Source organism: Crinia signifera, chromosome 2 (assembly GCF_055691185.1).
Source record: "Crinia signifera chromosome 2, ASM5569118v1, whole genome shotgun sequence".
In the NCBI taxonomy this organism is placed as follows: domain Eukaryota; kingdom Metazoa; phylum Chordata; class Amphibia; order Anura; family Myobatrachidae; genus Crinia; species Crinia signifera.
In genome coordinates this window covers 50,004,982-50,030,016 of record NC_139218.1, presented here as the reverse complement: position 1 = coordinate 50,030,016, position 25,035 = coordinate 50,004,982, and the positions used below count along the sequence as shown (strand labels likewise).

At 50.1% G+C, this 25,035-nt stretch overlaps 1 protein-coding gene across 2 annotated transcripts in view; it reads left to right on the top strand.

Moving 5' to 3' along the window:
* Window positions 1-25,035, top strand: part of LOC146059640 (4-hydroxyphenylpyruvate dioxygenase) — a 149,003-nt gene that overhangs the window by 121,490 nt on the left and 2,478 nt on the right. For both annotated transcript variants that reach the window (XM_083172040.1, XM_083172039.1), the window contains 4 exons: window positions 9,271-9,433; window positions 20,562-20,633; window positions 23,113-23,235; window positions 23,749-23,865. In XM_083172040.1, the coding sequence (XP_083028166.1) occupies window positions 9,271-9,433; window positions 20,562-20,633; window positions 23,113-23,235; window positions 23,749-23,865 (475 nt within the window). The remainder of the gene's footprint in view (window positions 1-9,270; window positions 9,434-20,561; window positions 20,634-23,112; window positions 23,236-23,748; window positions 23,866-25,035) is intronic.

Genomic DNA, 25,035 nt, shown 5'->3' with positions numbered 1-25,035 from the left:
CGGAATGCTGCAGAACGCCATTGACCCAGAGACTGAATCTCTGTGTCGGAATGGTCCGCCACAGCAGCAGCAGATGTGGCCGCCCCGATCCTAAATGAGTGCGTACCAAACTCTTTTGGATCGAGGCCAAGAGCACCCAAAGCCCGCCCCAAGACATGGCAGAACTGGTACTTGGTCAGCGATGAGCCGTCCAAATGCATGAGCCACGCTCCAGGGAGGTCGGGCCGCACCAGTGCAAAGGCGTTAGCCATTTCCACCGGGCATATCCCTTCCACCAGCCTCCGACCCCTCCCAGCCTGGTCAGTCTTTGAGCGGCGCAAGCGGCACAAAATTAAATCGACCTGTAAAACCACATCCTCCCTCAGAAGCGGAGGAGATCGAGACCTTGAGGGAGCCACCAGCTCACCGACCCTGAAGGCTCCATGGAAAGCCATGGCATAAGCCAAGCGAAATAGCTTGACTTCAAAGTCCGAGTGGCATATGTCCCGTAGAGACCCCAAAAGAGGGGGAAAAAGGGAGATATCAATCGGCCGCCGACTATCTGGAGCCACAGATATACGGCTCGCCGCCAGCCTCTCAAGTCTCGAGCCACAATAAAAGATTTTGCCAGGTCCGACCTCCCATACAGCGATGAGGAGAACGACACCCCAGCTAACAAACGTCTGACAGTTGCCACCGAGTGGCCTCCAGAGTATAAACTCCACACAAAGGCTAACATGACCTCACGAGGAGTCTTACCTGCCTGAGGAGCGGACAGTCTGAATTGCTCCCATTCAAGCCAGCCGGCCTGATAGCATCTTAAAGTCCTAGGAGCAATGGCCCGCATGGCTAGTTCCTCCATGCCGGACTGATGACCTGCCAAACATAATTAGGACAAGGTTCACCCACCAGGTCCGCACCAGGTGCCAGGGATTGAAACTTTGCCCATTCGCCTCTGGACAAAGCATCTGCAAGGGAGTTGTCAACACCCGGCACATGGTGTTGACACAAAATGTACATTAACCTGCAGACAGCGGAGCACTAAGCGAGCAAGCAAACGCACCACCGGCATTGATGACGCGCTTTGCTTATTAATGGCCTGCACCACTCCCAGGTTGTCACACCAGAAAGTGATGCATGCATCCCTCAATCTATCGCCCCAGACCTCCATGACCACCACTATCGGGAAAAGCTCCAGCAGCAGCATGTTCCTGGTGAGCCCCTCCCTCACCCAATCGACGGGCCAGGTGGAGGCGCACCAGAATCCATGTAGGTAGGCCCCAAAACCCACTCCCCCCGCAGCGTCAGTGAATAGCTGTATTTCCTCGCTGTTCTGAGGGGGCGAAGGCCATATCAGGGCCCCATTAAACTGCCGCAAAAATACGTCCCAAACCCGCAGGTCACGCTTCAATTCTGCATTTATACGGACAAAGAACAGTGGACGGACATTACCCGCTAAAGAGCGTTCAAGCTTTCTGCACAATACCCTCCCCATCGGTATGACCCTGCAGGCGAAATGGAACAGACCCAGTAGGGACTGCAGTTGACGCACGCGCAACTTGCCGGATGCCAGTGCTTGGTCGATTGCCCCCTGTAGCCGTGCAAGCTTATCAGAGGGCAAGCGGCAGCAACCAGCAACCGTGTCAATCTCGATGCCCAAGAAGGATAGGCACGAAACCGGCCCCTCCGTCTTGTCCACCGCTATCGGGACCCCAAAATGGTTAAACAGTTCCTGCATTCTATCAAGCAGAGCCCTGCATCTCGGTGACCCCCGCAGGGCCCACGCACAAGAAGTCGTCCAAATAATGGGCGACCCCCAATTCGCCGGAGCTCTGCATGACGCACCAATGCAAGAAACTGCTGAAGCGCATGACACTGAGCAGCCCATGGGGAGACATCTGTCGACATAAAACCCAGAGGGAAGCTTAAACCCCATAAAGCGGAAAGACTCTATGTCGACTTTTGCTAACAATGCCCCCGCCCCGAACCCCCGCACTATCGCCAGCGCTTCTTCAAAGGATTGGTACCATACATGACACAATTCCTCAGGAATCGCATCATTCATGGACCGACCCGGGGGATGAGACAAGTGTTGGATGAGGCAAAATTTTCCAGCCTCCTTCTTGGGGACCACGCCAACCGGGGAGAGGACCAAGCCCTGGATTGGAGGGGAGGGAAAGGGACCCACCATCTTACCCAAGGCCACCTCTTTTAACACCTTCTCCAAAACAACGTGCGGCATTTCCACGGCAGACTTCAAATTCCTAGGGAAGCCGGACGTCACCTCCGCCACTGCGGGGAGGCGAAAGCCGCTATCAAAGCCACTGCCGAGAAATGCTGCCGCGTCCTTAAGGGGATATTTGCAAAGCCAGCTGGCCATACGCTCCCCTCGAACCGGTGAGGGAGCCCTACTGAGGAGCGCCCCCGGGAGCCTGCTTGGGAGCCTGTCCACCTGATTTAGGTTTTGGGCAATCCTTAACTGCTTGGGGACCCCAGCACTTAGAGCAGAGGTGTTTAAATCTGCAACGGTTCCCTCCTGGGCAACCCACCCCGTTAAAGGCAAAACACCTCCCGCCGCGGCCCCCCCCGGCGCCACCCCCTCGAAAGGACGAAGCAGCCCTGCGAGGGGTAGCCGGGGCCGCAAGCACCGCCGGGGCTGCCGGCACTGCCGTGCCTGTAGAAGATACTGGAGAGGCCGACCGCTTCAAACCCATCCAGATCTCCACATCCTTACATCCGAACTTCATGATGTCAGAACCCGACTGCTTCCGTCGGAATTCCTCGTCACAGGTCCGCCATGAGGTACCCCCTTCGTTCACGAACATGGCATGCATTATATGTATGTAGCGCACCATGTTCATGTGCTCTTGAGGCCTAGTCTCCAGGTAGCACGCCGCAAACATAAATAAGCCCGTCTGCCATCTCTGGTACGTGCAAAAGGCCTCCTCCCCAATGCCACCCCGACGCTTTGCCTTCCGGTAGTCCTTCTCCGCCTGCGCCGTCATGGTGAAAAAACTCACATATTTTCCTTCATTAGTCCTGTCCCTCACACTGCGCCTAAGGCCCCTTAGCACTACATCGCCCTTAGGATACAAGGGGGACCCTGAGCTCCCACTAGAGGACCGGGACAGACGACGGTGCCGTCTGGAGTGTCTGCGCCTGCGTCTAGATCTGTGTCCCCCCTCCTTCCCAGATGTGACTATCTCTGAATCGTAAGAGGTAGATGAGCCAGAGCGCCTACGCCTGCGCCTCTTGTGCACAGTTGCCGACTCACCTGAAGCTGCTGCCGCAGCCGGCACAGGGACAACTCCCGAGGGACCAGCCACTTCTTCCCGTGAAGCCGTGGTAACAGCGGCTGTGGAGACAGGGAGGGGAGGAGCAACCAACGCCCCGGCCGACTGAGGGGGCTGCCCAGCCGACACTGCAGGCCTGTCTACCTGGGGTGCCAGGCCTAAGGCTGCCAGGACGTGAGCTGATACCACCGACGGGCTCAGCGCTGAGGCCTCGGGAGACGTAGCCACAGGGCTCGCTCCAGGCCCTTGTCAGGGGCCTGTCCTATCAAGGGGCTGAGCATGGACACTAAGCGCTGCACAGCAAATGCTGTAGACCCTGCCTGGTCTGTCGACACTGTAGGGGAAGACACCACCGGTGTTACCGTTGCCGGGGGAGATGCCACAGGCACAGAGGCCCTACGCACGCGCTGGGACAGACGCCTGGCTCTGCTCAGCCACTGCACCCTTGCCCTGCGCAAAGGGGACATTCCCAGCACATCAGGAGCAGGCAGTGGGGGAGAACTCACAGTGTCAGCCACCAGCGGCGCCACTACAGGACCCAGAGGCACCTGCTGCGCCCTCCTAGCCAGTATAGGTATCCCAGATGGACGCCCTGCCCCCGTGCTGCCAGTGCCCTGCCTCAAATCCCCTGAGCGGACCCCGGGCCTAGTTCTGAGGTCCCCTCGACCCCCATGCCCCCTGCGGGCCACCACGCTGGCCTTCCCTGTCCCCATCTCCCCCGCGAGCCGACGGATGAGGCCGCGCTGTACCCCGCTGCAGTACTGCGTCATCAGCGGCTGCCGGGCCGCGGCCGCAGCCCTAGTACGCCCCGCCGCCGACCACCTACCACCACGCCACCGCAGGTCGCAGGACCAGGGGCTGGCGGTGCAGCAGCAGGGGAGGCCTCCGCGGTGTCGCGGTAACGTGGAGGGGGGCGGGCAACTCGGCTGGGGCGCGGCATGGCTTAGGCCGTGGGCAGACAGGACTACTACAAGAGAGGGGCACTGTGTAAGCAATGAAATCAGGAGAGAAACGAGTGAGAGATAAGAAAGAGGTGAGTAGAGAAAAACAAGATGGAGGACGGACAGGGAGCTATGATACAGCACTACCTTTCTCCTTGGAAAGCTGGATCATAGACATACCTCCCAACTGTCACGATTACAGCGGGACAGTCCCGATTTTCGGGTCCTGTCCCGCTGTCCCACCCGCGGCAGGCATTGTCCCGCTGCGGGGGGTGGCAGTTGGGAGACCCCCCCAATCTAATAGAATAGACGCTGTGCGCATGCGCACAGCGTCTATTCTCGTATGAAAATGAGGTAGCGGCTAATTAGCATAAGCCGCGCCCTCATTTGCGTACGCCCCGCCCCCGCACGAGTGTCCCTATTTCCCCAACACAGAAGTGGGGAGGTATGCATAGAGGAAGTTCACCCTAACTTTCTTCTGCCTTAAGCATAGGCAGCTCCACCCTACACCCTGATTGGCTAATCCCTACAAAGTCAGATCCTAACAACTTGGTACTTAAAGTGCCAGCAGCTCAGGTACCTTTGGTGGTTTATGACAACTCCTGCTTAAAACAGCCCTCGGTTTTCTCTCTCTCTCTCTCTCTCTCTCTCTCTCTCTCTCTCTCTCTCTCTTTCTCTCTCTCTCTCTCTCTCTCTCTCTCTCTATATATAAAACCCTATTTGGCTTCCCACTGTGATTTCATACTTGCTATGTTCCATTTTTGAATGCTGAAATACTGCATAGAAGAAGCTTTGTGACTGTATAGTAAACACTGATTATGTGCAATTATAAGAATTCCAATTCTGTTATTATGGTAATCATCATCTTGTCCTCTCTGTGCCTTTATTTATATTTTATTATTATATACTGTAGTTCTACAGCCATTTGGAAACATGATATAGAAAATAAAAGTACAACATAATAATGCAGTGTGGGGTAATGACTTCTGAAAATCACACAACATAAGAATTACTGTATATGAAAGTTTATAGTCAATATAAGGCAGTAAATAGCTCTAGTGCACAGGAAAGGATTGCCATGTACAGGAGTAAAGGCCCATACACACTGGGCGGTATTACCAGCAAAAGAGAGACGGGGTGGACGGCTTTCTGTAGCATCCTGCTATGGAAAGCCGCCTGCCCCAGGGAAAATCGCTAAAACTGGCGGAAATCGCTCAGTGTGTATCCACTGAGCGGATTTCAGCCCAGCGATTTTCCCCATCATTACTGTGCATACACGCTGGGACAAAACGCTCAGTGTGTATGGACCTTAAGTATGCTGAAAAGAAAAAAAAACAGCATAGAAGAAAGAGCATAGAAGATACAGTGTAACGGATGTTGGGCCTGATTCAGATTTTCAGAATGGATCTTGTGACTGACAGGATAATGGTGTTTGGGGCAGAGAGGGAGCAGAGACCAGGTGCGTTCCACAAAATGGAGTTGTGTCAGCTCCATTTGTAGGAGTGTATAAGTCAATGTCTGAAGGAGGACGCAGAGGTGCGGCCCCCAGCTGCAGTTCTGAGATAGCAATCTGAGTGATCTGACGGTCGCTCAGAAGACCGATGGTCATGGTCAACAGTCTCTTATATAGCACAGCATATTCAGTTGCTCTTTACAATAGAGGAAGGAAAGCCCTGCTCACAAGCTTACAATCTATAGGAAATAGGTATGGATACACAAGGATAGGAGGTATCTATATTCCTGGGCTGTGCAGTTGTAAAAGTGGGAATCAGGTCCTTTAGGTCACAGTCTTGCATCTTTTGCATTATAGCTTCTGCAACTGTATGCAAGTGCAGCTCCTGGTGTACTTTTATATGTCTGAGTCTGCAAGGACTGAGATGGCCACTTTCAGGGACTTATGATGCTCATATACTGCTTGGTGCTTCTTTAAAATACAAACGTCGGTTGCACCAGTCCCATGCTAGGTGCAGACTGTACAGAGCATGTCCTCCAATGTGAGCAATTATGTTTCTGAATTCCAACCACTTCAGTGACATGCCCGTGGCACTCCTATAGGGCGAACCATCTCTGTGCCTACACATGGCCCTCTCACTGTCACTTCCAAGGATTGGTGAATATATTTTAAAGACGTTTCTAAGATTGTGCATGTACTGTGTAGTCAGGTCGACCATACTGTGGACACACACTCAATAGAAATAAATCACTCAGCTGGCGCCGGCATCAACATTACATTAGACTCAGGACCTGGGTGCCAGGATATTCAAAATACAAAGTGAATTTATACAGAATTATACTATGGGCCAGATTCTCTAAGCTTCAAAAGTGATAAAATGGAGTGATAAACAGCCAGCCAATCAGCTTGTACCTGTCATGTCACAGTCTGTGTTTGAAAAATGTCAGGCAGGAGCTGATAGGCTGGCTGTTTATCACTCTCTATTTTATCACTTTTGAAGCTTAGAGAATCTGGCCCTACACCATTAGAAATGCACAGACACAACATGCAGCTAAACTGACTTTAATATGTACCAACTGATTGGAATTATATATAATATGGTGGTGGTAAGTCATAAAATAAAAAGGATCAGTAACATACTGTATCTATCTAAATCGTACTCTTTATCAGATTGCTAACATGTCAGTCCTTGCCACTCACCCCTTCATGTGGGTACACACCAATAACAATACATTATTCCTTGACACAAAAAGAAAAAGGGAAACCACCAGTTTCAATGTATTTATTAACTTTCTACAAAGGTCAAAGTATGAAAGAGGGATCTGTTCTCCAATCCCTAGGCCGGAATCATATGTTGTAAATCACAAAGAACAAATGACTGTGTAGCTGTTAGTCTGTGGCAGATGAAACCCACACTTATGAATAAAGGATTCCAGAGTCAGCAACACAGTAATGGGGGCTACACATGTAGTGATTTTTGCATATTTTCTAAGCAATCTGACTAGATTGCCTACAGATGAAGCACAAATCGCTGTGTCTGCGTGTATGCGATAGTGATGCGATAGTGATGTGCGGCCCTATGTGTCATCATCGCCGGGCTAGATATTTGAAGCATGCTTGAGATAGCAGTAGTCATCACCCATGTTCTCTCTATTGAGAACAGAGGCAGCGATGGATTGCTTAGCACACAGCGCTATAGCAGCGCTGTGTGCTAAGCGATCTGTGCTGAGTGATCTGAGTGATGCTAGATCGCTCATCACAAAGCCCCTGTCACCACGCGTGTGTAGGCCCCATAACAGTATCATCAGGGCCACCAACAGGGGAAGACTGTGGGGTCCAGAGTCCCGGGCCCCAGGCAGACAAGGGGGCCCAGGAGTCAGCGTTGAGGTCATTAAAGTCAGTTTTAATGTTTCCCGGAAGCCAGACGAAAGTTGGAAATGGCTCCACCCACTCGCAACCCAGGTATCGCGCCACCCACACAACTCGGCCGGGGACACCGCACTGTCTCCTGCAGTCTGAAGCATTTAAGGCCGTGCTAACCTTTCAGTGTCTGACAGCGTCCTGTCAGACGCTGACGCTCCTTGGGTACCTCTTCCCTGATGTGCCTGCAGTCAGGTGACCGGGCTCCGCTGCTCCTCTGAACTTAGGCTGACGGGGCGGGTGCACTCTCAGCCGCTGCCATTTGCCCAAAGCTGCTGGCTGCCTGGCAGCTCACGGCTTCCTTCAACTGCTTGCTCCCGGCTGGCTCCCCCAATCACCTACAAGGCTGTAAGTTAAAAGTGTGTGTAGTGTGTGCTGGAGCAGTGCATTGTAAACTGTGGAGCAGTGCAATGTCACTCTGTATGTTTATATGTGCTGGCGCAGTTCAGTTTAACCCTGTGTGCGCAAGAGTAGTTCAGTGTAACCCTGTGTGTGCTGAAGCAGTGCCAGTGGCGTAACTATATAATTTGCGCCCCCCCCGCCAAACTTTTTCGGCGCCCCCCCCCCCTCCCCTCCCCATACCCATACCTGACAGAGCGCTGCTCCAGTCTCCGCTGCGCTGCTGCCCGGCCGCATCTGTGGTCACTGTCCCGTCACTCGCTCCCGGCGCCGGCTCCTGCTGATAATGAAAAGAGACTCTTAGAAAATGGCTGCCAAAACTGTCTGCAATACGGGGGCAGCCATTTTCTAAGTGTCACTTTTCATTATCAGCAGGAGCCGGCGCCGGGAGCGAGTGACGGGACAGTGACGGAAGATGCGGCCGGGCAGCAGCGCAGCGGGTAACTATAGCACCGCAGCCCCCCCGGCGCCCATAGTTACTCTGCGCCTCCCCGCCATGGCGGGGGCTGCGGTGGCCTAGTTACGCCAGTGAGCAGTGCTATGTAACCTAGTGTATGTGTGTAAAGGGCACTAGTATTGTGGGTGCTGTTATGTGCATAAGGGTCACTACCCCATTCTCAGCAGCTGGCCCTCCTCTTCTAGGTCTGTCCCATGTCCATCAAAATGGGAGCAGCTGGGGAATAGATGTCTAGGATTCATCTGTGCACGCATTGGGCAGCACCCACCTATGCTCTCTGGGTGAGGGGGGCCTGCTAATTTTGTCAGTCCCGGGCCCCACAATTTCTGATGGCAGCCCTGAGTATCATCCATGCACACATACAGATACACAGTATTTGTATTCCTACATATTATATGACAACGTTCTACTTCACAGCAATCCACATTATAGCAATCCATCTAGGCCCTTATTCTGGTTCACTTGCAAAGGCAAATTCCAGAAATTGAAAGCAATTTTTGCAGGGGCACTGATTCATTTCAACTTTCTGGATATGGAGAGAGGGAGCTGTAAAGACAGAGATTGGAGGTAGGAGCAGATATGGACTGGGTGTGTGTGGGAGAGTTTGTGGTCTAAAAACTGTCACAGCACAAAGTGAAAGTACATTGCAGAAACCGTCATTTTGACAGGCTTTTCACTAGTAATAGAATACATAACTATCAAGTTAAAACATTAGTGTTGTCTACTTGTGCGTCAGTTAATGTCAAGATAATTCATGCTGCTTTGTCACAATAAAACAAGAGGAAATAATATAAATATTCCCTGTTTTCTTTTTTTATAAACCTCTAGGTATCAAAAATCCCTGCTCTTCCACAGATTCTGGTCCGTAGATGACAAACAGATGCATACAGAGTACAGCGCCCTGCGCTCCATTGTGGTCACAAATTATGAGGAGACCATAAAAATGCCAATAAATGAACCAGCTCCCGGGAAGAAAAAATCGCAGATCCAGGTAAAGTACTCGTTACTTATTTATTTGTTTATTTATTACAAAATCCTCTGTGGAATAATAGTTGTTTTACAGTTATACTATTTGTTTACTATACTAAGAAATGCAAGGAATGGTGGGTTTCCTCCAGGGCATCCCGCGCACCACCGTGCTTACAGGCCTCCATTCAGTTTATCAAGTGGATCCCATCTCAGGATAGTAAAGGGGCCTGCACATCTGATACACTCCAACACAGATTAACACATGGGAAGTGCATCAAAAATTCAAGTGCGCTTATGATGTACTGAGTGGGACAGTTCTTTGAATTCAGGCCTATTCAGTAACTAAGATAGCCTTTCAGTATTTTTATTCTTCATTTTTCTTTTATAAAGTACAAGTAACAAATAAGTTACCCTTTTGTTCTTTAAATAAAAAAATTTAATAGTGTGTACACACGGTACAATTTGCCTTCCGATGTTGACGATATAGTCAACATCAGATCAGAATCGGATGCAGATCGCAAGGGTTTTAACCCTTGCGATCCCGATCCGATCCCGATGCACGTTCACGTATCGCAAGGCAGAAAGTCTTGTCTGCCTTGACTATATAGTGCAGATCTGCACTATATAGTCAGTATTGTATGCAAATCGGATGTGCCTTGCGATCCGATCCCGATCCGATCTGATCAGGATCGTGGATCGCATCTTAAGGCACATCTGACCGTGTGTACACACCCTAAGTCTTAAAAATAAAAAGGAAACAGTTCTGGGCATAAACAATGCAAAACTGTTTTTACTAACCTAAAAACAATTCCAAAACATATTTGGCACACTATAGTATAAAGCCAAACAATAAATACATAAAGCTTATAAAAAAAAAAGGTTTATCAAGGTGCAAATAACAAATAAACCCTTGTATAAAACAAAGTAAATATAGACAATGCTTATAGCATTGACAACTAGGACTAGAGACTCTGGACATCTACTGACATAGCTGCCTCCCCTCCTGCATTCTGCAGGAGACTCCCTGAAATAACAGCAATCTCCCTCTCTCCCTCATTAGTCTAGCAATTTCCCTCATTTCACCTAGCCCACATTACACTGTTACATTTTTGGGGAAAAAAGGAATGAGAAACAGATACATTTACATTGAATCATCAGCACCATTTCCCAGCACTTTACCAAGTATAGTATCTCTTACTAACTGCTTTGGGGCTCATCTACATTTGGATATACTGTAAGTCATTTTAAAAGATCCCTCTCAGATGTAGCAGTACACACCCACGATTCTAGGTGCCATGTTCACATCTCTTTTCACAATCTCTCCATATATGGAACTAGGCACGCCCTTTAGGTGGAGCATGGCACACCCCCTCAACGGGGCGCTGTGTAAAGTTATATTACCAACTATAATCTCCCTGAAACTAGTTTTCAAAAGTAGGCAAGTATGCTACTGAACACCTTACCATATCCCATTTGGATCTGGACCAACCGCCCACCTAAAGACCTTTTTCACACATCTTGTTGCTCCAACCTTACTGACTCTCACTAAATACCACCAATATGGAGGATACTGTTGCTATGCATTCTGAATTGGAATAATTCCCCAAGTGGTCAAATTGTGGTAACTATATCCATCCACTCATAGAGAGACTGTCATATTGGAGATTTTTGTGGACTTTATTCTTGGCGGTATATCTAGGAACGGATCCTATATATTCCTTTTCAGAGGTGTTTCAAATTTATCAGTTGATTTTATGTGTTTTTTATTATTAAGTTACCCTGTTTTAATTTAAGTATCTCATTTGTGTATTAGCGCTACTTTTTCCCCTTTTCTTTTTCTTGTATATGTTCTGAGGGATTGCTCTTCCCCTTAAGTAGCCGCTTTGCATCATACCCCTGGTCAGTGCCCAGTCAGTTGCCTAGGCAACACTCATCCATCTCATGCTCAGACATTGCTGTCATATTCTGCGCACACACACATAGGGTCTGATTCGAGACAGACGCCTGTGTCTTTTTACCAATTTAGTGTTTGTGACTTTAACTTTAAGCTACTGTCATTAGAAATCCCTTCCCTAGTATACAGGATCCAGACAGTCATTTACCCGACGTCGGGATCCCGACTGTCAAAACGCAGACAGCCGGGTGCCCGATGGCCACCCGCTATTTTTTCCTACGGCCACCTGCTATTTTTCCCTACAGCGAGCCCGCAAGGATCTTTTTTGCGCTCCCCATGCTGTCTGAGTCCGGGCAGTTGGGATCCCTACTGTCGGAACCCCATACCACACCCACAGCCATGTGTCCCAATGTGCAAGGATTGAGGCAGCCACATTGAACATCATTAGACACTCAAATACTGCCTCCAGTATAGAAACTTGTACCACCCCCATTGGCAAATACAGGACTTCTGGAGAGGGGTTTCAAAATGTTATTTGAAAGAAATTGTTAAACATCCTAGCATCTGATGTGTGACCTCTAGCATGTATAACATTTCACATTCCTTGATCTTACATATATATAAACCTGAACTAAAGACTCGGAGACTTAGGTTTGGCAGAAATTGTTAGCTGAATTTATTTAAAGCACTTCAAGCTAATTAATTTTGTTATGAATAATTAATTAATGGTGGTCAAGAAAGAATGGCTTATTATCTAAGCTCCAATCATTCCCTAGACCAGCGGTATACGCTCCACCCACTGCATTGCCTGCCCACATATCCGGGTGGGGTCGCTGTCCCCGAGCAGGTGATCCAGCGAAGGCCTATAGTCAATGAGTGGCGAGCGCACCGAAACTAACCATATACACTGCGTCATCTCCTAATGAAGACCTAATTCAATTAACCTGCCGTTCTTTCCCGCCTATTCAGTCAACGAGGGTGGGGAACTCTTCAGGAAAAAAAGTTATATATAAGATATCCCAGCTAACACTGCCATCCCCCGCTTCCTTATTGGATATCCGAGTCACATGCTTCCCAAGGTACACGCAGCCTTTGGATGTTCAACCCTCTCCATGCCTATTGCAGTCATTACTAGCTGAAGATGGCATAATTAGCATGTAACAAGCCATAGTCTGCCTCAAACAAAAGGCAGTGTATGTAATAGAGTACTTTAGACGATGATTGAGCACGTGTACAGTATACACGCACATAACTGGAAACCCCCCTGCATCGTCTGTGCTAGGTTCGGGTTCTTCGTCTGTGTATGGACTGCAGAGTCTCTGTATCCAGCAACATTCAGTGATAAACCTGCAGAATTCTCATCAGAGACAGTGGGTGACATTCTATGGGATGAGATAAATGCGCATGTTTTTTTAGCGCACCACATCGCCGCTATTCGCCCTTTTTGAAATCGCATTTTTTTAGTAATAATTCGCATATTTAATGTGATGCGCTTTGGAGGCTGAAAAGTGCGAAGTGGTGCGATTTGCGGCGAAGTGGTGCGATTTTAAGTAACAAAAAAGTGCGATTTATTCCGCCGGTCATGTGCGAGTTTTGGACCAACCGGACAGCGATTTACAAAACTGTCTCCGCATGACTAAGAACCCCCCAACCTATTGGCCCACCTCTGTCCCCTCCATTATGCATCACACCCCCTATATAAAGGGGCATTGGCGCCATTTCACTCTTTGATAGGAAGTAAGGAGCATGGAGAGGAGCAGTGGCAGTGTGAGTAGAGGAAGAGGTGTTGGTGGCAGAGTGAGGAGTGGCAGAGGGAGCAGTGGCAGAGTGAGGAGTGGCAGAGGAAGCAGTGGCAGAGTGAGGAGTGGCAGAGGAAGCAGTGGCAGAGGGAGCAGTGGCAGAGGGAGCAGTGGCAGAGGGAGAAGTGGCAGCAGCCAGCCAAGTGGGAGAGCCAGCAGTGTGGCAGTGTCACGGCTAAAGGGCTGGATGGAGTCGTGTGGTGCACAGGAACTGGAGACGGACCAGGAGGAGTAGGATTGAAACGTGCCGGTTTAATAACGGATTTCATAAATGATAAACTTCACTCAAATACTTCTTTAAGTGACCGTTGGATAACTTAAATAGAGTCCAGCACAATACTAATAACGGGCAGGTAAATCTGGAAACGTATACTTGATGAGCCAGAGTACATAGAGGAAGATCCGGAAAGAGGTTGATTTGATGATAGAAGAAATGGATCCGGATGACTGAAAGATGATGGAATGAATGAGTTGAATGAAGAAGGACAGCGGAAAGCTGAGCAGGGTAATTCTGGGACACAAGCAGGAACAAGCACTAGGTAGGACTTGCAGCATTGGTGTCAGGAGAAAACTTCCTTGTAGAAAGATGCAGGGAGCAAGGCACCAGAGTCAGGAGAGAAAGAGCCAGGATCCAGGAAACAGCTAGGAGTTGTGAATGACTCCAAAGACTCATTGCACTGACACTGAACAGCCTAGGCAGATCCCCTATATCCCCAGGGGGCGGCTGCCATTGGCTGACAGCGCAGGAAGAGGAGGGAACCTCCACTCTGGGCCAATCTGTCTCCTGCCCTCAACCAAGATGGCGACGCCGGCCTCCCCTGCTGCCATCCCTACCTGGAGCTGCCCCTACTTGCACGCCGCAGCCTGGGACCTGCACACGCTAGCCGGCGGCGGGCGCGGACGGGTGAGTACTGTACCCGCCGCGCTCCGTCGCGGCTACGTGTGACAGTACCCCCCCTTTTCAGGGTGACCCCAGGGCGCCTATGGGCCTTGTGAGGATTTCTCTGAAGAAATTGCTTTATCAGCTTCGGAGCGTGAAGATCAATGGAATCCACCCAAGAGTTCTCTTCGGGACCAAACCCAACCCATTCCACCAGATACTGGGTACGAGATTTGCGGCAGCGAGAGTCTATAATGCGTCTTACCTCGAATTCAGCCCCACTCTCGGAGTTAATCTTGGGCGGTTTGGGAATCCTATTTTGATAAGAGTTCAACCTTAAAGGCTTGAGGAGGGACACATGGAAGGAATTCGAAATCCTTAGGGAAGGAGGAAGTTGAAGTCTATAAGCGACCGGATTAATGACTTGGATGATAGGGTATGGCCCAATGAACCGAGGAGCCAGCTTCATAGAGGGCAGACGGAGGCGTATATGGCGGGTAGACAGCCATACCCGGTCTCCGACTTTCAATCGGGGCGCTGCCCTTCTTTTTCTGTCTGCCATCCTCTTGTATCGGGCGGAAGATTTAAGAAGAGCGGTGTGGACTTCTGACCAGATTTTAGCAAAGCGTTGTAATGAAGTGGTTGCTGCAGGAACTTCGGAAGAGGATAATTCTGAGAAATCCGGAGACCGTGGATGTTTGCCGAATACTGTAAAGAAGGGAGTGGTTCCGGAGGAAGAATGATAGGAGTTGTTATGCATATATTCTGCCCACGGGAGAAGATCCACCCAGTCATCTTGGGAAGACGAGACAAACAGTCGGATAAAGGCCTCCAAGTCTTGATTCACCCGTTCTGTCTGGCCGTTGGTCTGGGGGTGAAAGGCAGTGGAAAACTTGAGTTTGACCTGTACCGCGGCACAGAGAGCTCTCCAGAACTTTGCAACGAACTGTACTCCGCGGTCGGATACAATCTCTTTGGGCAGTCCGTGGAGTTTAAAAATGGTTGAGATAAACAGCTGGGCCAGTACTGGAGCAGAGGGGAGACCTTTTAGTGGGAAAAAATGGACCATTTTAGAGAATCGGTCAACCACTACCCAGATTGCAGTATGACCTTTTGAGGGAGGTAGTTCACAAATGAAGTCCATTGACAGATGGGTCCATGGTTCTGTGGGAATGGTTAGAGGGCGGAGAGGACCAGCGGGAGTTGTTCTGGGCACCTTATGCTGAGCACATCTCACACAAGAGGCGACGAAGTTGGTTACGTCGTGGCGGATGGTTGGCCACCAATAAGAACGTGACAGGAACATCAAGGTCTTTTGTGCTCCTGCGTGCCCTGCGAAGCGGGAAGAATGTGCCCATGTCAATATTTTCTTGCGGAGTTCGGGGGGAACAAACGTTTTACCTGGAGGAGGAGATGGCTGTATGGTTACTTGGGCGAAGACCACCGGATCGAGGATTGGACGAGGAGGTGTCTCTAGGTCAGAAGTCGTCTCAAAGGAGCGGGATAGAGCGTCCGCCTTAGTATTCGTGGTTCCAGGTCGGAATTTAATTTGGAAATCAAAGCGTTCAAAAAACATCGCCCAACGGGCTTGGCGGGCAGTAAGGCACTGAGCCTGTTTAAGAAAGGACAGATTTTTGTGGTCTGAATACACGGTGATCTTATGCCGTGCCCCCTCCAGAAGGTATCGCCACTCCTCTAACGCAGCCTTGACTGCAAGCAACTCCTGTTCCCCGATGGGGTAATTCCTCTCTGCCGGGAGGAATTTTTTGGAGAGAAAGGCACAAGGGTGTAATTCTTGATCCTCACCTTTTTGTGACAAGATGGCCCCGATCCCTTCCGAGGATGCGTCCACCTCGAGAATGAAGGGCCTGTCGAGGTCTGGTTGGAGGAGGATTGGTGCCGTCACGAATGCTCTTTTTAACTGCTGGAAGGCAGAGGATGCTTCGGGCGACCATCGGCTTGGATCAGCTCCTTTGCAAGTGAGAGCAGTGAGGGGAGCAGCGATAGTAGAGAAGTTCCGGATAAATCGCCGGTAATAGTTTGAGAACCCTAGGAATCTCTGAATTCCTTTGAGCGTTGTGGGGGCTGCCCAGTCTTGGATGGCTCTCACCTTCTCTGGGTCCATCTCTATCCCAGTGGCGGAGAGAATGTGACCCAAGAATGGAATGGACGTGACCTCAAAAACGCACTTCTCCAACTTACAGAACAGTTGATTTTGGCGAAGACGTCGTAGGACTTCGGACACTGTCTGTCTGTGAAGTTGAAGATTTGGAGAGAAGATGAGTATATCGTCTAGATAGACTACGATGGAGTGGTACAGCAAGTCCCGAAAGATATCATTTACAAACTGTTGGAAGACGGCGGGGGCGTTACAAAGGCCGAAGGGCATCACCAGGTATTCATAGTGACCGTCGCGCGTATTAAAAGCCGTCTTCCACTCGTCACCTGGACGGATCCGGATCAAATTGTAGGCCCCTCGCAGGTCCAATTTAGTAAAGATTGCCGCCCCTCTGATCTTGTCGAATAGTTCTGCGATAAGGGGTAAGGGATAGCGGTTTTTAATGGTGATGTCGTTCAGGCCCCTATAGTCGATACATGGCCGAAGACCGCCATCCTTCTTTTTCACAAAGAAAAACCCGGCCCCGGCCGGAGAAGTAGATGGTCGAATGAAACCTTTGTTTAAGTTCTCTTGAATGTACGAGGACATGGCCTCAGTCTCGGGTAGCGACAGAGGATAGATGCGGCCACGAGGAGGGAATTTCCCGGCCACCAGTTCTATCGGGCAGTCCCAAGGACGGTGAGGAGGCAGGGTGTCGGCACCTCCTTTACTGAAGACATCTGTAAATGAACGGTATGGTGCGGGTATAGACAAGGGTGGAGCTGAAGAGGATGAAGGACAGTTATCCTCATGTTGTGGATGGGTCTGGTAGACCGGAAGGATCTGAGGAATGCAGGTAGACTGGCAATCGGTTCCCCAGGCCTTGACCTCCATATTGGTCCAATCGATGTGTGGGTTATGTTTAGAGAGCCAGGGAAGGCCCAGGACCATTGGATGTGAGGACTGTGGAAGAATGAAGAATTCGAGGGTCTCTTGATGTAGAGCTCCTATGAGCAGTGTCACCGGGGTGGTCTGATGGGTGATTTGTCCACTACGAATTCGACTCCCATCCACTGCAGTGAGGACCAGCGAATGATCCAGGGGTTGCACCGGCAGGGCATGTTGGGTGACAAAAGAAGACGAAAGGAAATTTCCCGCTGCCCCAGAGTCCAATAGGGCCTGAACTCTTTTTCTCCCTTGGGGACACACAAGGGTAACCGGAATGGTGGAATCAGAAGAAGAGGGAGATGGAAGCAAGACTCCTAATCGGACCTCCCTCGTGGAGATTAGGAGCGGTCGTTTCCCGGCCGCAGCGGGCAGGAAGCCAACAGGTGAGCTGAGGAGCCACAGTACATGCACAGATTCTCTCGCCGTCTTCGGGACTTCTCTTCGAGAGAAAGACGAGAGCGGTTGATTTGCATGGGCTCATCTGTTGACACCGCAGGAGGCGGGGTTGGTCTGGAAGCGGGTGCGACATTGGAAGGGAATCGAGGGCGAAAGCGATCAGAGCGATTCCTCTCAAGTTGGCATTCTTGGAGTCGCAGATCGACCTTGTTACATAATGAAATGAGTTCAGCCAGGGTGGAAGGAGAATCGCGAGTTGCTAACTCGTCCTTGATGCGGCCGGCTAGGCCGTTCCAGAAGGCAGAGACGAGAGCCTCTTCGTTCCATCTGAGTTCGGAAGCCAGGGTTTGAAATTGCACAACATATTGTCCCACTGGGCGACTGCCCTGACGAATTCTTAGGATCTCCGTGGCTGCGGAGGACACTCTGCCAGGCTCGTCGAAGATGCGACGGAAGGAAGCCACAAATTCTTCATAGTTGTTGAGGATGGGATCCGCACGCTCCCAGAGGGGGGACACCCACTCCAGGGCTGGGCCCGCCAGTAGGGACACGATGTAAGCCACCCGAGTCTTGGGAGAGGGGAAATTGGAAGGCTGGAGGGTAAAATGGACGTCACATTGATTCAGGAATCCTCGACACCCCCTTGGGGACCCGTCATATTTACTGGGGGTTGACAGCTGCAGATGGTGAGGAGCAGCTGGCCCCGGAGAAGCAGCAGAGGCCGAAGCTCCGGAGGTAGGTGCTGCCGAAACTGAGGGAGCCGCCTGAGGTGGTGACAAGGTCTGGAGGAATTGAGCCACTTGACGCTGGGTAGCCTCTACTTGTTCCAAGCGAGCCATGATGCCTTGAAGAACATCCGTCATGGAGGCCTGTGCTTCACCCGATTCCATCGGGTCAGTGCAAACTGTCACGGCTAAAGGGCTGGATGGAGTCGTGTGGTGCACAGGAACTGGAGACGGACCAGGAGGAGTAGGATTGAAACGTGCCGGTTTAATAACGGATTTCATAAATGATAAACTTCACTCAAATACTTCTTTAAGTGACCGTTGGATAACTTAAATAGAGTCCAGCACAATACTAATAACGGGCAGGTAAATCTGGAAACGTATACTTGATGAGCCAGAGTACATAGAGGAAGATCCGGAAAGAGGTTGATTTGATGATAGAAGAAATGGATCCGGATGACTGAAAGATGATGGAATGAATGAGTTGAATGAAGAAGGACAGCGGAAAGCTGAGCAGGGTAATTCTGGGACACAAGCAGGAACAAGCACTAGGTAGGACTTGCAGCATTGGTGTCAGGAGAAAACTTCCTTGTAGAAAGATGCAGGGAGCAAGGCACCAGAGTCAGGAGAGAAAGAGCCAGGATCCAGGAAACAGCTAGGAGTTGTGAATGACTCCAAAGACTCATTGCACTGACACTGAACAGCCTAGGCAGATCCCCTATATCCCCAGGGGGCGGCTGCCATTGGCTGACAGCGCAGGAAGAGGAGGGAACCTCCACTCTGGGCCAATCTGTCTCCTGCCCTCAACCAAGATGGCGACGCCGGCCTCCCCTGCTGCCATCCCTACCTGGAGCTGCCCCTACTTGCACGCCGCAGCCTGGGACCTGCACACGCTAGCCGGCGGCGGGCGCGGACGGGTGAGTACTGTACCCGCCGCGCTCCGTCGCGGCTACGTGTGACAGGCAGGCAGCATGGCCACAGCAAGGCCAGCCCCAGACCAGGCCCTGGGCGTCCAGCCCCAGCAGGAGGAGGTGAAGGATCCGCTGGCATCCCCATCCTATAGCCAAGACCTTGACCATACCCCACAGCAGCTGCAGGAGGGCCACATGTCAGAGGTGGAGGAAGATGGAGGTGAGGAGGAGGAAGACACTGGCATGGAGGAGGAGGGGTACATGGCTGGAGTAGACAATGAGGAGGAGGAGGAGGTGGAAGCTGGCCGCACAAAAAGTGGCCGAAAGGTCAGATTCTCCTACGAGGAAAATGCTGCGCTTGTCCGGGCTATCATGCCTGTGTTTGACCGTTTACTTGGCAAATCTCACCACAAGACCACTGCACAGCGCAAAAGGGCTATGTGGAAGGACATCACCCAGGCGGTGAACGCTGTAAGTCAGCACAAGCGCCTGGTCAGAAATGTCAAGAAGAGATTCAATGACATCAAAAGGCAGTTGAAAAGTAAAATGGCCATGGAGTTGGAGGAGGCCACCAAGACTGGCGGAGGAAGACCCACCACTGTGTGCTACACATCGTATGAGGTGAAGTTTGAAGCGCATCATACCCCCTGAGGTCCTTGAGGTCACAGACTGAGTGGAGCCTGTGGCCAAATAGTAGAGGGCACACATTAATTTGTGCAGCCCAGACACTGCATAGTTGGCTCCCCCAAAAGGGTCCAAATCATCTCTCACCTGCTCATATAAGTCCAACAGGTTAATGCGGTTCAGCCTAAACATCCCCACAACCTGTTGATCCGAGAGGGAGTCCAGGTACAGCCAAGCACGATACATACGTGGGGTACCCAGTAGTCGGGGGGCTACCTGGATCTGGCGGAAGTCACCTTCCAGGAAGCTCAATACATTTCGGGACTAAGTAAAAACCGGACCCGGACAAGATCCCGGAATGGGGGGTGTCCCATCCGGGGGGTGCCTTGTCCGGGGGTTCCCTGTGATTGCTTTCACCAGGACCATGGGGAAGGGTAAATTACAGCCTCCCCGTGTGGTCCGGACCATTCTGAGTATACATTATGCACAGTATAAAAACACTGCTTCACTACGTCCAATATTGGCAGGGCGTGAAACACAGAATCAGGTTGGGTTTGGCCAGAAAATGACCATGGTACTTAAAAAGAATCCAGAAGAGTGTACTTGACTTGACCACAAACGTCCACTATCGTCCTATGTGCGTGGTCACCTAACAATGCGGACAGATCCACAACCAAGCCAGAAGGGATCCGTCTGCTGTATGGTGGAACTTCTGCCAGCGTAACAAGTCAACCAGTTTTATCCAACGCTACACTCAAGAAATATAACACACGTAGATGAATACACTTGAGATAAATCTGTAACTGAAAGTACTGCCTTTGTAGTATGCTCTGTACAGTAAGTAACGTCATTGTCTTCCATTCTTTTATTTTCAGGAGTTTGTGGACTACTATGGCGGTGCTGGCGTACAGCACATTGCTCTTAACACATCCGACATCATCAAAGCGGTGAGTAATTCAGACAGATAGGTACAAAAGGAAAGGCAGCAGAGGGAGGGGCCAGCCCTCCTGTGACTAAGGCTTTGATCTCCTCGCTGTTTGCCTAAGAGGGTGGTGTGTTTATATATACGAGTCTGTGCATGAAGAGCTGGAGAGGTTTTGACACATAAATGTTCTTATGTATTTTGAACTCTCCTTTTTGCTATTAGTTATAAAGGAAATAGAGCTAAGTTTTTTTTGTCTGTACTGACATTTCTGTTATTGGCAAAGCAATGAAAATGAACTTAAATAATTACTCAGGTCCTTATTCCACACATATTGGTTAAGAAAAAAAACAAATGATTGAGTAGCTGGATCTGACCGGAAATCCTGCAATTGTTCAATTATCCTATACGTCAAATGTCAATAGTTTGAATCAAGCATTAAACCAAAGAGATCCAGGGCCAGATGCACTAAGCTTCAAAAGTGATAAAGTGGAGAGTGATAAAAAGCCAGTCAATCAGCTCCTTCCTTAACTTGGTAAGTGCCAGCAGTATTGCCACACAGAGTGCCGCTGTCGCTGCCCCATGGCCCCTGCATCTGGCTACCGGAATGCCTAGCACAGCCGTGACCTTTGCTACAGGACCGGCTGGAGTGACCATTAGAAGCTCAATGCAGCACCCCACAGTCTGTATAGATCCCCAACGTGTACTAAGGACACTCCGAAGTAGCACTCCACTGACCCATGCAGATGGCCCGCCCCCTTTGTGATCTCATCAGTGAAGGGGGTTTGGTTGGCATTGGCGCAGTGCACTGACAGGAAATGACATTGCAGTCTCATCATTCATTTAAACAAATAATTTTGGTACTTGTGTAAGAGCACGGCGCCCGGCTACACTACGTTTTCAGCATAGGCTAAGCTATGCTATCAGCGTAGCCCAACGGCTGCCTAGCGTAGTTAGCGTAGTGACTCCGCGGCAGCCCATGGCTCTGTCCCCGGCGTCCATGGCAAGCCTAGTGAGCACCTCTCACACAGCACTGGTAACCACCATATCCCCTGCGCTGGCGGACGTTGGTGGAGAGGGGATCATGCTGGCTCCAGTGGAGAGGCACTCCAGCTGTCTGAGATGCATGTGCGTCTCAGACGCTCCTATGTCTCATTAATCATTGCGGCAGGGTACGGCAACCCTGCCCGTGTCCGCTTCAGGGAGAGCCTCCTTTTCAAACCCCCACTATCAACGGCAGCCCGAAGCGTGGCGAGCGCAGCGAGCCCCATGACGGGAGGCGTTACGTGTCCCCCCAACCTGTTCATACCCCCACTATCCACGTCGGTGTGGAGTTGATTTTATAAAGTGTGGTGAGCCCCTCACGGGGCTCGCTATGCTCGCCACGCTTCGGGCTCGGTGGCTCCTTGCGCTCGCCACACTTTATAAAATCAACTCCACGCCGACGTGGATAGTGGGGGTATAAACAGGTCGGGGGGAGCGTAACGCGTCCCCTTGCGGGGCTCGCCACGCTTCGGGCTGGCGTGGATAGTGGGGGTATTTCAGGAACACATATCTGACATGGACGCTGACTACGCTGGCCGCGGGAACACTACGCTACTTCTGACAGGGAGGCTGACGATGCTAACTACACTAAGCGGCCGCGGGAACACTGCTACTTCTGACTGACTACTCTAACTACGCTGGCCGCACGAACACTATGCTAATTCTGACAGGGACGCTAACTACGTAACGGGCACTGTGCTATTACACAAGTACCAGAATTTGAATATAAAACACAAGACACACACACAATAAACTAGCATTATCACAAATATTTAAGTACTGTATGGTATGTGTCTTGTAAATATGTCATTTTACTAAAATGAGCACTCATTTTTATAACTGCTTCAAGAGGTTTTTTTTAATTTAAATTAAATTAGTGGGAGTTTTTACAATAGGGGATGTTGCCCATAGCAACCAATAAGAGTCTACTTATCATGTATATAGCACCTTCAAGATCAGTGGTTCTGAACCTCGGTCCTCAGGACCCCCAACAGTTCACGTTTTCCAGGTCACCCTGCAGGTGCACAGGTGCACTCATTATTCACTGACACATTTTAAAAGATCACAGGTGGGGCTAATTACTTCACTTGTGATTCTGTGTTGAGACCTGAAAAACGTGAACTGTTGGGGGGTCCTGAAGGCCGAGGTTGAGAACCACAGCTCTAGAGGATAATAGATAGATCTGATTCGTTGCTATGGGCAACATTTGTCACTTCTAAAAACTCTCACATTAGTAAATTCACCCCTAAGAGCGCTTCAACTAAAAGTAATGTGCAATTGGTATTAATGAAATGCATACAGCGATTTAATTAATGCAGTTCCTGGAATCTAAGCACACCTTCTTGGCCATGTATCATACAACTTTCTACTTTAATCCCTTTGTTGTATATCCTAAAAAGTTAATTAATTCTTCCTAACAAGAATACTATATCACTGCTGTCGTTCAAACATCTCTGCAGGTGAAACATCTAAAATCTCGCGGGTTAGAGTTTCTTTCTGCCCCAGACACCTATTATGATGACCTGAGAAAAAATTTAAAAAGTGCCAAGATTACCGTGAAGGAAGACATTAGTGTGTTACAGGTATATATATATATATAATTGTATATATACACATATGTGTCATTCAGAATCTACAATGTATAATAATAGTTTGACACAGTGGCGGGTTATACACGGGGCGACAGAGGCGGTCACCCCGGGGCCCACACACATCCGAGGCCCTCACACTGGTCCCCCCCCCCCCCCCTTCCCCTGGTACCTGGCCAGTGCGGGGTCCGGGGGGTGAGGTCCGGCAGCGTTAGGGAGGCAGCGAGGTCCCTGCAGCGAATGGGCAGACAGCGGTGGGGTCCCTGCGGCAGAGGTAGTGCTACTAGTTCCCATCCACTGCAGGGACCCCGCCGCTGACTGCACATCCGCCGCAGGGACACCGCTGCCTCCCTATTGCTGCATGGACCCTGCTGCCCGGATCCCCGCGCTGGCCAGGTACCAGGGGAGGGGGAGGACCTCCTCCGTCCACAGACCTTTTGTTGTCCAGGGCCCCCGCTGACCCTGGTTTGACATATTACTAATACTGGCTTACTGAAATTCTTACAGACGCTAAAAATCTTGGTTGATTATGATGATAAAGGCTACCTTCTTCAGATCTTCACCAAGCCTGTGCAGGACAGACCAACTCTCTTCCTAGAGGTTATACAGAGATACAACCATCATGTGAGTCATTTTGCACAAGACAAACTTTTATCCAAATATATTTACTGAGGCGTGATTACAAACATTGCATGTAATTACTGAAACTATAGCAGCCAAGCCGATAATTGCATTTACCCTCTAACCTACACTTCGCCTCCATTATCACTGCTTCATACGTCTACTCTTTGAGTGCCTCCATGGCTGAGCAGAATGGCCATTGTAGCTGCAACATTGACACCATGTCTTAAGAGTATGAGATCTCAATCTCACGCCCCAAAAAGGGTCATGACACACCTGCCATTGTATGCCGATGCAGTTGTCCTTTTCTAGGCTACAGAACTGTGAAGCAAGTGAAGCTGCCTCCTAGGAGTCAAAAGTGAGGAGTCAACACAAACATTCGCAGCCTATACGCAATACAGGAGAACATGGAATTCTATGGTAGCCCAATGGCTACTCAGACACAGCAGTAGCGATGCTGGTGTCGTGTTTCTCGGTGTACACTAGGCATGTCCAAACTGTGGCCCTCCAGCTGTTGTGAAACTACACATCCCAGCATGCTTTGCCATAGTTTTAGCATTACATAATAGCAAAACTGTGGCAATGCAGGATGGGACACGATCACAGCTTATATGCCAAGAAAATGGCAAACCGGCGGTTTTTCTACCACTCCCCATAAACATCTCCAAATGGTTACTTCCAGTCAATGCCTTTCCCAACAAATCCCCATTGCGATTGGGATCCTCATTGCGATCTGGATACTCATTGCAATCAGGATCCTGATACCTTGGCGTATGGGCACTGCTTATAGTTGCCTACCCTCCTGCATTCTGCCGGAGACTCCCTGAAATAGCAGCAATCTCCCTCTCTCCCTCATTAGTCTAGCAATCTCCCTCATTTCACCTAGCCCACATTACACTGTTACATTTTTTAGGGAAATGGGAATGAGAGATAGATGCATTTACACTGAATCATCAGCGCCATTTCCCAGCACTTTACCAAGTATTGTATCTCTTACTAACTGCTTTGGGGCTCATCTACATTTGGAGATAAGTCATTTTCAAAGATTCCTCTCAGATGTAGCAATACACGCCCAAGCTTCTAGGTGCCACATTCAGGAGGTTATTCTGATCGGAGCGGCCAAACGTGCGTACGTTCCAAAACAACGTACGCTATCCGTACGCGGCCGTTAGG